This window comes from Zalophus californianus, chromosome 6 (genome assembly GCF_009762305.2).
Source record: "Zalophus californianus isolate mZalCal1 chromosome 6, mZalCal1.pri.v2, whole genome shotgun sequence".
Lineage (NCBI taxonomy): Eukaryota > Metazoa > Chordata > Mammalia > Carnivora > Otariidae > Zalophus > Zalophus californianus.
Window position 1 is genome coordinate 27,094,001 of NC_045600.1, and position 14,327 is coordinate 27,108,327.

General features: G+C 54.7%; 1 protein-coding gene across 1 annotated transcript in view; it reads left to right on the forward strand.

The window, feature by feature from the left end:
- LTBP2 (latent transforming growth factor beta binding protein 2) overlaps positions 1-14,327 on the forward strand; it is a 102,488-nt gene that overhangs the window by 62,719 nt on the left and 25,442 nt on the right. Inside the window, 7 exon segments of the mRNA XM_027569333.2 lie at positions 3,850-3,924; positions 7,101-7,223; positions 10,331-10,495; positions 10,756-10,971; positions 12,071-12,090; positions 13,204-13,243; positions 13,996-14,109. Coding sequence (XP_027425134.2) covers positions 3,850-3,924; positions 7,101-7,223; positions 10,331-10,495; positions 10,756-10,971; positions 12,071-12,090; positions 13,204-13,243; positions 13,996-14,109 — 753 coding nt within the window.

Here is a 14,327-nt window from a genome sequence, read left to right on the forward strand (position 1 = left end):
TTCATGGAGCTTACACTTTAGTGGGGGACATGGACAAGCAAACCGGCCGTCATAACAGCATTTTAAGTGCCATGGCAAGGGAAGGCCTGAGTGTGTTGGGAGGCAACCTAGCGTGGGTGGCAGGGGCAGTGGCGCCTGCCCTCTCCCACTCTGTGAATCACACAGCTCGCCGGCTGCCAGGATCAGGCCTGGAGCCGCGGGTGGGTGCTGAGTTCCACCCCGAGCCAAGGTTCTCCCTTCCACGTGGCTATCTAAACTTCAGCCTTTTGTCCCCGGATGAGACTGAAGCTGACTTTTCTGGATTGGATGCTGCACTTGGTCTCACAGAAGCTCGTAGGTGGCCTCTGGGAGGTGTGAGGCAGGGTCTGAGGGCCCTCTTTGGGATCAGGTTGGGGTTGCTGGCAAAATGGGAATTTCACCCGGGACAGTGGCTTTGAAATTTGTTCCTCTCTAAAGAAGTCTGCCTTCACCAACAGTTGTCCCTCCAACAGTTTCTCTTAAGGCTAGCGAGAGAGCAGAGTCCTCTGGGGAAGAAATCCCTTTATAGGAAAAGCACGTGAATCCTGATGAATGAATGAGTGAACACAGCTCCTCTCAGGTTGCACATTCCTGGGGTCTCTCACAGGTGCCAGCACTAAGCCCCGCTCCCACCACTCCTCTCCTGCTCACTCAAGAAGCGGGGTCCTTCTGCCTCATGTCTCCCTCCTGACATCACGGTGCTGCTCTGGCTTCCTGGCCCCTTCTCTCCCTCCTGCTCTCAGCAGTTACATGCAAGGGATGTGGCCTCCGCAGCCAGAGGCTTGGGTTGAGCCACTACTGGGCCCCCTCTGAGCTTCGCTTTCCTAATCTGGACAATGGGGACGATGCTCCCTGCCTTGCAGGATGGTTGTGTGGGAAATAGACAGGATAATGTATACCAATGGCCTCACGACTCCATCCAAATGTTCCCTTGTTACCGTTCCTCGGCCCTCAGGCATCTGCCTCCCATTATTTTTTCCCACCTTCTCCTCATAATGTTTGCAGGCTGCATCGAATCAGCTTGCTTTCTGAGTTTCTCCAAACAACCTCCCCCCTCTCTTGCGTCCTCCCTGCCCTCAGCTGATACCCCCAGGCCCCATGCCAGGGGCCCTCACATTTCCCAGCCTCACTCCCATCCTTCTGTCTCAGCGTCAGCATGTTCAGAATCCTCATTTATCCCCATCAGGCCGGAGCCTAGTCCCCCGACGGTGGGACGACAGGCAAAGCCCGAGCGAGACTGTCGTCTGTAGTGGGCAAAGATAGTACAAATTCAACTGACATGTTTTTAAGGTTAAAGAAAAAATGAGGCTTTACTGATTCACATCCTCACTTGGTCTGTATGTCAGACTGTCAGATGTCATGTTTGGCTTGTGGAGTGTTCTCAGGGAAGAGCGGGGTTCCAAGAAAACGCGGCGCCTCCTCATGTTTGTCTTTGGCATATCACAACACGTAACCTACAACAATGCTGGGTTTATGGGGTTTTTCTATTGTGTTGTCAAGTTTTATCGAAAACAACCCTCACCAAGTGGAAAAGTGACTCTAAAAAAATTCTTGCAAAGAAATAGGATTCGAAATAAGACTACATAATCGCAAGTAATCGCTTTTAAACTGCTGCCCCTTCTCCCCTGACCTGTAATCAACCGTATTCCGAAGTAAAAATAATGAGGACCTCTCAGATGTGACCCAAAAGGGACCCCAGGATCCAAATGATCAAGAAGGCTGTATGAAATACGGTTTAGATCAATAATCACGAATTACGGACTTTGCCCCAATTCTATAATGTGCTGGGAACTAGCAGCTAACAATAGAGCAGAGGCCATCTGGGTTAGAAAAACATTTAAAAACACCAAGATGCTCAAGCTTTGCTGCACAATTGGATGAGAGTGTAGATATCTCTAACATGCCTCTTGGTATTTGCGAGAGTCCATTTCAACAAAATATATGAAGAACTATCCTTTTGTAAAGATACTACTAAAGAAAGGATGAACCACAGGCATATAGTCTCAACAGTAAATGACGTCTTCAATAAAAATAAGTTTTCCAAAAACTCCTTAAGGGTAGTTACTGATGCTCTGAGTGAAATAAAAAGAACTTAGAGGTGGAGGGCGCTCCAAGCAAAATCCCCTCACCACAGCATATGGTCATAGGCAGGCTACTGCCACAAGGAAGTCAAAGTCAGAAGACAGGGCGCCTGGGGGGCTCAGTCATTAAGCGTCTGCCTTCGGCTCAGGTCATGGTCCCAGGGCCCTGGGCTCGAGCCCCGCATCAGGCTCCCTCCTCTGAGGGAAGCTTGCTCTCCCTCTCCCACTCCCGCTGCTTGTGTTTCTGCTCTTGCTATCTCTGTCTCTGTCAAATAAATAAAATAAATAAATAAATAAATAAATAAAATCAGAAGACACATTGCTAGAGGAAGTCATCGTGTGGTTCACTTTATAAAACAAAACTTTAGAAGGGGATCTTAATGGAACATTATGTCAGAAGAGCCCCTGTTCCCCCTTGAGAATTGCTGGCTATGTCTTGGCCAAGAAATGGTCACACTTATAGATGAGCTATTCTTTTTAAAAACAAACAAACAAACAAACAAACACCCCAAAAAGATGGGTGTCCACATCTGCTGCTCTTTCCTATGATGACAAATGTCTGTCAGGACTCTGCTACCTGCTAGAGCTTTTCAGGGAAAGAAAAGAAAAACAAAAAACACCCTTCAAAGCATTCCTCTGGAGGCTGACATGCTAGTCTGTCTCTTCAAAGTAACAGAGATGTTTCCCTGTTTTTAAGTCAATAGGTTTTTCTTTTTCAAAGCACTTTTTTTTTCCTCTTTGAAGTACGGAAGAATGTTGGGAAATCAAGGTAGGATAGGTATCTGGCCCCAGAATCTGAGACTTATTTCCTTGTTGGTCCATCTGGAGTCAAACAGCCGCTGGGTTTGGTCAGCCATTAACTCTGGGCAGGGCTGCCGGGCAAGACATCTGCGCTACAGAAAGAGCCTTTTGAGAAAACGGATGTTTGGAAGCAGTTTCATCATTATGGGATTTGTTGCTGTAAACCAACTCCATTTGCACATTTAAAAAACTTGAAAACTGGCATTTTCGAATGTATTTTACATTTGTAGGAACGACTCGCCAGCCTCAGGGGAGACAGAAAGTTGCTGGCTAGCTTTCAATACCAGCCTCACACAGTTGGTGAGAGTGCGTGAAAACTGAATCGCGTGGTTTTCTCCGTGCCATCCCATCGACAGGGAGCGTCTTCCATCTTGAGCCGAGATACCTTGTCAGCTATAGCAGCATTAAAACCCAGGGTCAAAATAAGCTGAACTAAGAATTGGACTGTGAATTGTTGCATCTACATGTTTAAAAACTACTAAAACAGCTATAGTTATGGAAGATGGAACCATTAGCAGAAACTGGGTGATGGACACACGGGACCTCTCTGTGACTATTTCTTGTAACTTCCTGCAAATCTATAATTACTTCAAAACCCAAAAATTAAATAAATAAATAAATACATAAAACTTGTTTAATCCCATTAGCGTGTATAACATTGCTAATGCACTGTATGTCCTGCTATAACTATATACAAGACAGAGTCACCGAGTGTCATTTCTAGGAAGAGCAGGGTCGGTCAAGAGTAACCTGGTGAGAGCCAGGGCCAGGGAGTGGGGTGGGGTGGGGGTGGGGGGACTGTAGCCAAGGAGGCACAGCTCTCCACAGTGATGACTTGGGGGCACAGGGCCTCACAGCTGTGGAGTCGGTTGCACCCCACTTTTCAGCATGGGTGACAGAGGATCCCAAGGGCCCTTCAGTGAGACCTGTCTATATCTTTACTCCTCAGCCTCCCCGGTGATTGAAAATGGCCAGCTGGAGTGTCCCCAGGGGTATAAGAGACTGAATCTCACTCACTGTCAAGGTAAGGGTGACCCCGGGCCAGGGCTAGGCTTGGGGCGGGGGGATGATGAAGGTCTGAGGATGCCAGTGCATCCCCCCACCATCCCCAGACAGAAGGAGTGGTGTCACTGAGTGTCTTCACTGGGCATCTCTAAGCCCCAGCTGCGGGGAGTTGTGGGGGCTGCTGGTTCCAGGGGCCTAAGGAAATTGGGGGGAAAATGAGAGAGCAAGCCTAGAAAGGGCCCTGGGAGCTGAGCCTGTCCCTCTTCCCGTCTCCACCTGCCCGCACCGGACCTGGGCCAGGTGCCTCTCTAGAGCTGTGGGGTCTGTGTGTGCAGGTACTGCCCCAGCCCCCACACGTCCCCTCACCTCCTCGGCCAATCTCCTTGGAATGGGAGGACTTTTGACTTCAGGATCTAGTCAGCCTGCGTTGATGGGGACCTCTGTAGACTTCCCCCAACAAATCACCTTCCGCTGCTCAGACCTCCCTCCCACAACCAGGAGAGGGGAAAGGGAAGACACAGGTGGAGGAGAGGGGCCCATAAAGCCCCTGGCCTTGCTGGCCTGGCTGACTGGCTCTCTGAGGCCACCTGAGGTCTGGGGCCCTCTGCATTACGGGGCAGCAAGGCCCAGAGGCACCTTGGGACACAGGGCTGGGAGGCAGGCTCAGCTATGGCTTCATCACTGCGGGAATCCCAGTAGGGCTGATGCAGAGGACCAGGGTGACTGAGGGGTCCAGAAGCCTTCACTGAGGGGCAGCTGCTGCCCCTCAGGCTTTGAGCAGGGAGCCCCTGTTGGCTGTGGGCCTGGCAGTAGGAGATGTGAGCAGGGCCTTCCAGCTGGGAGGCTCCTGGGGCTGGCAGAGGTCAGCAGGGAGCTGAGGCAGCTTCCCCTTTGGAGAACTGGATACACTGCTGCCGCGATGGCTTACTTTAAATGAAACTGGGTTAGAGACAGGGGATTGACCCAGATGGCCTCCTAAGTACCCTCCCCCTGGAGGTTTCTTCAGGAGAGAGGGAGCTGAGGAAGTCCTGGGGTGGCTAGGCTGTCTGCCTGGGAGGTGCCAGGCCCAAAGGGGATTTCTGGCCCATGGATAAAGTGCTTGGACCAGGCAAAAGGGCAGGCCTCTGACCCAGCTCAAGGTCAGACTCCCCTGGGGGCAATGAGGACTAGTAGACTGGATGGTGGGTGTGGAGAGAAGTCTTTAGTTTTGCCCTTGGAGGGTACAGTAGGGCCATTTATATCTAAACTGTCCCGAGGGCCCTCTCCTCCTGGCAGGTTTCCCAGTGCGCAGGGTTAAAGTTATTCCCAGGATCTCAAAGGAGCTCTTGGCCCTCCCTCCATTGAGCCCCAAGGATACAGGAAGCCCAGGGGCCCTCCCCGAGGAGGGCCTGCCCTTTAAACTTCCCCCCTTTCCCATGTCTATGGCCTTGGTCTCCATATCTGGGAGGGGACCTGCTCACCTCGACACCCGTGTGCCTCACCGTCCTCTGTCTCTGTCTCCATCCTTCTCTCCTGCCACGGGGCAATTTTGAGGTGTTGTTAGGAGCTGCATGTTTTGTGCTAGGTGTTAGCCCACGGTGACAGATAAACACAGCAGCTGCCCCCGGTGAATACAGATGCTTAAACAATTATACACCATGGGAGAAGTACTCTTGCTAGAAAGAAGCTGTGGGTGCCATGGGATCGCATGTTAGGGGTCCCTTCCCAGACTGGGAGGGTAGGAGAAGGGCTTCGGGTGATGGGTGACCTGGACTTAAAGATTGAGTAGAGGTGACCAGCTAAATGGGCTGCAGGCATTCCAGGCTGAGGGAACAGCACAAGCAAAGGAACAGTTGGGCTGGCTGGAGGACAGCCCACGTATTCACAGGAGACAGCACAGGCCTCCAGGGCCCCATCAGAGCTGCCTGCTCACCCCCAGCCTTTGGGGAAATATGGTAGAGGGCCCTGGATACCATGTGAGGGTTTAGGAGCTCCCTCTAGGAGGTGAATGGGGACCCCAGAGGCATGTCAGATTTAGATATATCACTCTGGCCACAGTCCAGAGGCAAATGGGTCTGTTCCCCTTCCTAGACCTCAATGGCATTTCCCCAGGCGCCTCCCTGCCAATAGGGGGTCCTGCCAAAGAATAGTTGGGCCATCTTCTAGCCCCTTCATTCCTGTGCTCAGTGCCACTTTCTCTGAAGCCTGTGGGTGAGCAGGTGACTCTGGTGACAGGGCTGCCATGTCTAATCTCCTGGTCCTGGAGGTGGGGGTGCTCCTCACAAATCTTCCACACTCACCATCATCAAGAAGGCACCATCATCAAGACTTCTTGGAGCTTAGAATGTGAGGGTTGGGATTTCCCCTTGGCAGGAAGACGTTTCCAGCATGAAATATTTTTGAGATCACAAAGGAAGCTAATGTCCTTCCCTTGTTTGAAGAACAGCATGAGCATTCACTGGTCTTGGAGGATGTGTGTGGCCTGCCCAAGGCCTTCTGGCCTCCTGGAAACATGCCATCCCAACCCTCTGCCCCTCAGCACTTGTCTCTGTCCTCCTGCCTCGCGTCCTTGCTGGGCTCCCTCCAGCCTGCAGCTCTCACTGTGGACATGTTTCCTGGGTCTGGGGTCCTGTGGAGATGCTTCAGAGTCCCTCAAGGAAGGCTGAATAAGAGGGACTGGGCAGATGGCTCTGTCCACTCCAACCCAAACTGTCCCCTTATCTGCTCCCCTTGTTTGCATCCCAGCACGCCACTCACTAGCTGAGTGACTTTGGGCAAGTTACTCCTGGACCATGTTTCCTCACCTATGAAATGAAGCCACTTGGACCTACTTGGTAAAATTGTTGGCAAGAATCCAGTGAGGTAGCATACGTCAGCCACCTGGCATGGTTCCTGGCCCATGATAGGGACCCAAGCAAGAAACATTAACTCTTAATATTATGATCTTTATTACCAGTTAGTGGAATCAAGTGATTTGTAATTTTTATCTTATTTTATTCTCCTAACAAGACCATCTGGTAGTTACGAGAAACGAGGAAACTGAGGCACAGAGAGAGAGGGACCACACTTAATACATGGCAGCTCTCCTATTGTTGTCCCTTTTTCTCGGAGAAAGTACTGGAAGATCTCTGCCCAGCTGCTCCCCTCCCTAAGGCCGTGGTGGGGCGGGCGCTCCCTCACCTCCTCCAACCCCCTCCCACCCCCCCACCCCCGCAGATATCAACGAGTGCCTGACCCTGGATCTGTGCAAGGACTCGGAGTGCGTGAATACCAGGGGCAGCTACCTGTGCACCTGTGGGCCTGGCCTCATGCTGGACCCGTCCAGGAGCCGCTGTGTGTGTAAGTGGCAGCGGGGACCAGGGATGGGGGACGCTGGGAGGCAAGATAGGATCCTCGGGGTCCACCGGCCGGGCCCAGAGTAGTAGGTTCCCCCAGGCCCCATCCCCGGGCCCAGGGTCTGTGTCTCAACCTGGAGCTGGGCCCAGTGTACAGAAACTGATCTGCCCCTCCCTGCTGGAGCAGAGACAGCTGTGACTTCAGTTTGGGTTTTTGGCATGTCTTTGGGGGCTTTGCGGTTTGGGATTTTCTCCTTCTGTTTTCCCTCTCATCCATTCTGTCCAATCTGTTGCCTCATTTACTTCGGGGAGATGTGTGTTGTCTTTGCTCCGATGTCTGGCTGAGCTGTGCCTGCCTCTTCGAGGCCCAACTTGGGCAGCCTGGTCACTGAACTGCAGATAGGCCTTCCTTAAAGGGCCTATCTGTGGTATGTATGGCACTGCCTGGCACCCAGGCCGGCCCCCAAACCTGGGGTCCCTCACGGCTCGGAGTGTGTCTGCATCCACAAATACATAACGTGCCCCTGGCCGTGTCGGCACCGCGTCTGGGTGTGTGCACACTGTGCGTCCGTGTGTGCACATGCGTGTCCCCCCCGCACCCCCGCCCCGGGCAGTGGTTTCCGGCGGCCTCTGTGGTTTCCCGCTGCAAAAGGCCCAGGCTGGCAGCACCCCCCAGAGAACAGAGCTGACACCATGGCCCGGACAGGGCTTTCCTTGGGCAGGGAGGCCTGAGCAGAACTGAATAAAACCAGTCCTGACTGGCATCTGTAAAGTGGCAGCCCAGGTCAGGTTGCCCCCACCCCCTGCTCAGTAGAGCTCCCCGCGGCTGGCCAGGCCGTCAGTCCACAGACCGCCAGGTACTGGGTGTGGGGAGGCCACAGGATGAGCCAGACTGCAGTGCCACCCAGGGGGAGCATCCCATGAGAAGGGAAGGGTGAGGCGGGACCCAGTCCATGTCTCCAGGGAGAGGAGACAGGCAGAGGCCAGAGAGGGGAGAACATGTCAGAGGGCTCTCAGGGAGACTTCATGGTGACAGGGACATGTGGTCAAGGCCTCCAGGGGCACATAGCCCTTCCTTCTCCTCATCCCACCCCCCACTTAAGATTGCTTTCTTAGGCAGACATTTTCAACTCCTGAAGTGACTTTTACTTATTAGTGCCAGAAAGAGACCCTTACTTAATACAGAGGCAGAGACGGCCCTCCCTACTGTTACCCGCTCCAGCTCCTCTGATGGTTTACCTCCCTGTAGGTGGAAAGGGGCAGGCACGAAGTTTCTCTTCCCTTCATTTCTGAGCTTTGCCCTCTTCCCCACCACCTGACCAGAGCTGGTCTACAAGGGCCCCTCTGTGCTGGGGCAGCCTCCTGATACTTTCAGCCAGGTCACCTACACCCTGGGGCTCAAAAGGACTGAGCCATTTCCTACAGTATCCCAAGGGAAGTGGCTATTGGAAGCAGAGATTATACCTGGAGACCCAGGCTCATGGACTGACCAATAATTGATCTGTGTATATAGGACATGACCTTTGACAAGGCACTCTTACTTACATCACTGTGAGGAAAGTGTATTAGTCAGGGGGAACCTGGCTGACTCAGTTGGTGGAGTGTGTGACTCTTGATCTCGGGGTCATAAATTTGAGCCCCACCTTGGGTGTAGAGATTACTTAAACAAACAAACAAACAAACAAACTTTTTTTTAAAAAGTATATTAGTCAGGATCCTTTGGGTTGCAAATGACAGAAACCCAATTCAAACCACTGTAAGCAAAAATAATTTATTGGTCCACACAACTAGAAAGTCGAGGGGTGGGTGTGCCGCAGGCTTGGTTGGATCCAGGTGCACACAGTGTCTTTGGGATGCCTCTTGCTCTGTTTCCTTTGTGTTGATTTCATAATTCCCTCAAAGGTGTCCACCAGACAGTCCAGGCCTACATCTCCCAGCCTTGCAAACTCCAATTTAAAAATAGTAAAATAAGAAGTATCTCTTTTGTAATAATCCAGGGAAAGTCCCACAGTTGATTATTATCATTGGGCCGACTTGGTCAAGTGCCTATCCCTGACCCACTCACTATGACCAGGGGTATGGACTCTTTCAGCTAGGAAGTAGGGTCAGCCTCCACTCCACGTGGACAGAAAGGGAGACAGGGTGGATCCCCTAGGGAAACCAGGATGTTGTCACCAGAATACAGGGGCATAGATGCCAAGCAGGCAGAAACACAGGTGTCTCCTCCCCATGGCCATCATCCTTATTTTACACATGAAGACGGTAAAGTCCAGGGAGGTCATGTAGCTCCTGGTGGTGCAGGGATTTGAACTTGGCCTGCTGAGTCCTGGGCCTTGACCTGGACTTCCCTAGGGCCACCAACTCCTTAGCTGTGCATGTTGTTCTCTCCATGCATCTCTCATCCCCTCGTCCGGCCTGACAAGGGATTCAGTCATTCCCATTTGGCATGACCACTTCGTCCTTCATTGAGATAACATACAAGAGGATGGTCTTCGATGTTCACCGTCAAAGGCCAAGAAAGGGGACAGTGCTGGTAGTACTATGATCATCTAAACCCAGCGTAGCTCACACTCACAGTGGTTCATAGAATTTTGATTTGCAGATCTAGCCATCCATGCCCATGGGTCCAGCGAGCATTTACTGTGCTCTTGTACCAGGCACTGAACAGGGTGCTGGGCTACAAAGATGGCCAAGACAGGGTCCCTGTCCTCAAAGCTCCCCATTAGGCCTTTGGCTCTCACCTTGTCTTGTCTCCCCAGGGAGACCGTGGCCCTAGAGCACATTGCTCCTCACCCATCCCCAGGCCGATGCCTTTTGTAAATACCTGTACACTCAGCACCTGGAGACAAGCACGTACATCCCCATTTCCTGCCCTCCGGCTCTCCACAAGAGGGTGGAAGTCAAGGGGCCCCTCCAACAGGTAACACAGGGAGATGCCAAAGCCTTCCACGACGGCCATTCCTCCCAACATTCCTTTAGCATTTCCAGGGCCCGAACCTACAGATTGAGACTCGGGCCAGGCCAGCTGGGTGGCTGCCCACTGCCCCCCTCCTCCCCGCACTTCCCCTGAGGCTGGCCACCTGCCCACCCCACCTGTTGTGTCTGTTGCAGCCGACAAGGCCGTCTCCATGCAGCAGGGGCTGTGCTACCGGTCGCTGGGGCCTGGCACCTGCACCCTGCCTTTGGCCCAGAGCATCACCAAGCAAATCTGCTGCTGCAGCCGAGTGGGCAAAGCTTGGGGCAGCAAGTGTGAGAGATGCCCCCTGCCTGGCACAGGTAAGCATCTGTCCCAGTCTCATCTCCGGCCACCAAGGGGCTTCCTCCAAGCCAGTGACCATTTTCCCCTACCTGGACCTCACCTCAAGCCAGAAGACCCTTAGTCCTTCCTTCCTTCCTGCTCAACTCCTTGCCCCAACCTGGGGCCCTCCCTCCCTCGCCGCCACAAGTGCTTGTCCCCCGAAGGGAGGGAAGGAAGGGCCCGGGTTTCCCTCAGGAACTGCGCCGCTCAGCTTGTCCTCTGTCCGGTGACCTTGCAGAGGCCTTCAGGGAGATCTGCCCTGCTGGCCACGGCTACACCTACTCGAGCTCACATATCCGCCTGGCCATGAGGAAGGCCGAGGAGGAGGAACTGGCCAGGCCCTCCAGGGAGCAAGCACAGAAGAGCTACGGGACCCCGCCGGGGCCAGCGGAGAGGCAGCCGCTCCGGGCCGTCACTGACACCTGGCTAGAGCCCGAGACCGTCCCTGACAAGGGTATCTGGGCTGCGGGAGGTGCTGAGGGGTTCCCCTGCACCCCCCCCCCAAAGAGCCCCTGGGTACTTGTCTTGGACCCATGGCTTCCCAACTCTGGAGCAGGAGGAGAGGGAGTTTAGAGCAGCAGTGCCCAGCCCCAGGAACCCACCGCCCAGCGTGCTGGGAAGGCCTCACCTCCTTCCCCTCACATATGGGGTCAAAGGTGCCCACACCCCAAGGGGTGCTGCTGGAGGTGGGAGAGATCAGCGGCAGCCCCAACCCCAGCTGATCAGGCCTTTCCGCCCCCGGGCCCCGGCCGTGCAGCTTCTGGGCTGGTGCTGGCCGCAGGGACTGAGAGCTGGCAGGGAGACCCTGGGGAGTCTGGCTGCTGTAGTTCCCCTCCCTGGCCTTAGAGTCTGAGCACTAACTGCAGCTCCATCACCTTGGGCCCAGGAGGCACAGGCTGGAGAGAGAGGCTGAGGCACCCCTGAAGGGGGTCCGGGAACCACACTGAAAGCACACCCAGGTTCCTGGTAGCCCACAGTGCAGGAGGCCAAGGACATATTAAGACCAGGAGAGCTATGTGATGGCCAAAATTGCCCCAGGAATCTGGAACAGACAGAGAGGGAAGTCAGGACAGAGCCCCAGTGGTCATGGGAACTGGACCCTGGCCAGGCCAGGAGCAGCTCCTCTCTTTCTAGAACTGTTGCCCGGGGCTGTAGCCCAGGGCAGGGGCGGAGTGACGCGGCGTGGCGGGGAGGCTTGAGAAGGAGCGGTGGCAGAGCAAAGAGGAAGGTTACATCCAGGACTGACAGCTGGACTGGCCCAGGAAAGGGTGGGACTCGTCCCTGAGGCCTTAGAGGAAGGCAAGAGATTTCCTCTCACCAAGGAAGCCACCTTGTAGGCCCTCCAGACCTGGCATTCTGGGGGAATCTGTGGTGGCCAGTCCTGGCAGGGCGGGAGGGGCAGAAGCAGGTAATACAATTCTGCACTCTCTCCACGGCTGACCTCTGGGGACAAGTCAGGAGGTCAGAGACTGAACCAACCCTGGCCATGGGTGGAGGGGAGAAGGCAGCCGGGCTCTCCTCCCTGAGCTCATGCTCTCGCCTTTCCTTCCCAGGAGACTCTCAGGCTGGCCAGGTGAGTGCATCCTCCCAGCAGGGCTGGGCAAGCGGGGCAGAGAGGGGGACAGGGTCGCCACTGACACTGCAGGGCGGTGTCCCCTGAAGGAGGCAAGGGAGACAGATGGATTATGTGTAGAGTGTTACCTGGAGCGATACTGGAGTGGGAAGGTCCATCCAAAGACCTGGTTTTACCCTAAGGGAAGTGAGAACAGCTCTTAAACAAGTGTTCTCTCATTTGGGGTGCTCTGGGGCCCCCTTCAGAAAGGAAGTAGGAACATGTCTTGTTAGTCCCGGCTCTGCAGGTAAGGTCTAGAACTGGTTCCAGATTAATTCTGGATTCGGCACTTTCTGAGCCTGACTTGCTTACACCTCAAGATCTCTGTGGGTGGCTTGTGGGGAAGCGGAAACAGAGCAGTGGATGGCCTCAAACCACTTCACGGCCTTCCCTGGGCCCAGGATTCCCCTGTAAAGAACCGAATGTCCTCCTAGAAAAACATTCCAGAAGAGTGAACCTGCTTCTTCCCTCACCTGTCTGCCCCTCCCACCCACAGACCTGACTGGCCCCAAACACCGTTTCTCCAGGGAGCTACTTCTCTCCCTGGAAAATCATGTGTTGTCCTCCCAGACCAGAGTTCTCTGTCCATGTCCTCACAGCCCCCAGTGAGCCCCTGACCCTCCTGGGTCACCGCCCCTGGCCGGTCGCTGTGGTGAGGGACGCCAGGTATGGCCTAGGGTCTCGGCCTCACCACACCGGTCCTGTGACCCTAGGGAGGCTGGTGAACCTTGAGTTTCTGCCGCTTTATCTGGGCTCATGGCATTGAGAGAATCGTCAAGCTTTGCTGATGTGACACTGAGCGGGCACAGCACATACATCAGCTCACTTAGTCCTCACAACCGACTGTCACAGGCTAGTTGAGCAGATTAGTTAAGACAACAGACATAAAGTGCTGGCACAGTGCCCAGCATGTAGGAAGAACTCATCAAGAGCTGGAAGGAACGAGAAGGTGAATAAGTGAGGTGGCCGGGAAGCCTGGAGGCAGGGGTGAGTGTGGCGGAAGAAAGCACGCCACGGGGTGGCGGGCGGGGGGCACCTAGGAACCAACAGTGACCTTCTCCTATGTCTGCGCAGGTCACAACCAGTGCTACCCAAGTTCCTGCCTGGGTCCCAGGTGAGTCCCTGCTCCTAGCGGCTCCCAGAAAACAGAAGGGAGGGAAGGAGACGCCATAGAATTTGTACCGTGGGCCAATACATGAGGCTCAGATCAGATGAGGTGGTGGCTGGTGTGACACGTGAATGCTTTTTTCAGGGCGCTCTAGCCACCTAAGGTGCTGTAAGGTCAGTGAAAGACGCTGAGCTGTTTTGCAAATATTTCCCTAGCCACAGCACCCTCTCTGCATTTCATGGTGCCACTCGACGTATAAAGGAGACCAAAGCAGAAGTGCAGGCTGAAGCAGGGGCCGGTCAGGTCCCCAGAGCCCTTCCCCTGTGGCCCATCTTCCTTTGGGAAATGGCCGGAGCTCTGCAGACCCCAGCTTGCTGAGGGTCACTGGAGTTGGGGACAGCACTGTCCAGGGGCTCTGTCTCCACCAAGCTAGTTGGCTTTGAACAAATGGCCATTTCCACAAATCAGTCTCGTCCCCTGTGAAATGGAAGCTGAGACTGGGTGTGCTCAAGGACCCATTAGAGCTCTCAGGTTCTCTGAGTCTAGTTGGAACCAGGTTAAGTTTCTGGAGCCTAGGGGGCAGAAGGGGCTGACCCACCCTAGGCTCCACCCCTGGTTCCGCAGTCGGAAGGGCAGGAGGAGGGAAGGGGCCACTGCCAGGATCTCCGCAGGGAACGTTGTCTGGGGGTGGGAAGGCGGGTGGCCAAGGGGCTGTGGCCCAGCTGCTCTCCCCTCTCCATCCCCCACCCCGCCCCCAGGAGATGCCGTCGAAAGACCAACGCCACCACCTCCTGGACAAGGGATTCCGGACAGCCAGGAAGCAGAGCGTGTGACCACCCCGGCCGAGGGGCTGGTGGCCCTGGGCCCCTCAGGTACCTGCAGTCAGCCTGGTCAGAGCTGCGGCCTCTCCCACAGAGGCACAGTGAACTCCCGCTCAGGCTCAGCACCCTGGCTTCACCTCAGACGGTGCCCCTCGGGAACCCAGGAGTCCTGTCAGGATCACCAGTCAAGCGGGGGAGGAGGCAGAGAAGGGAGGTCTTGGGGGCGCCTCTTGCTTGGAGGCTTTCTAGAAGCATCCAGGGGCCCTCTG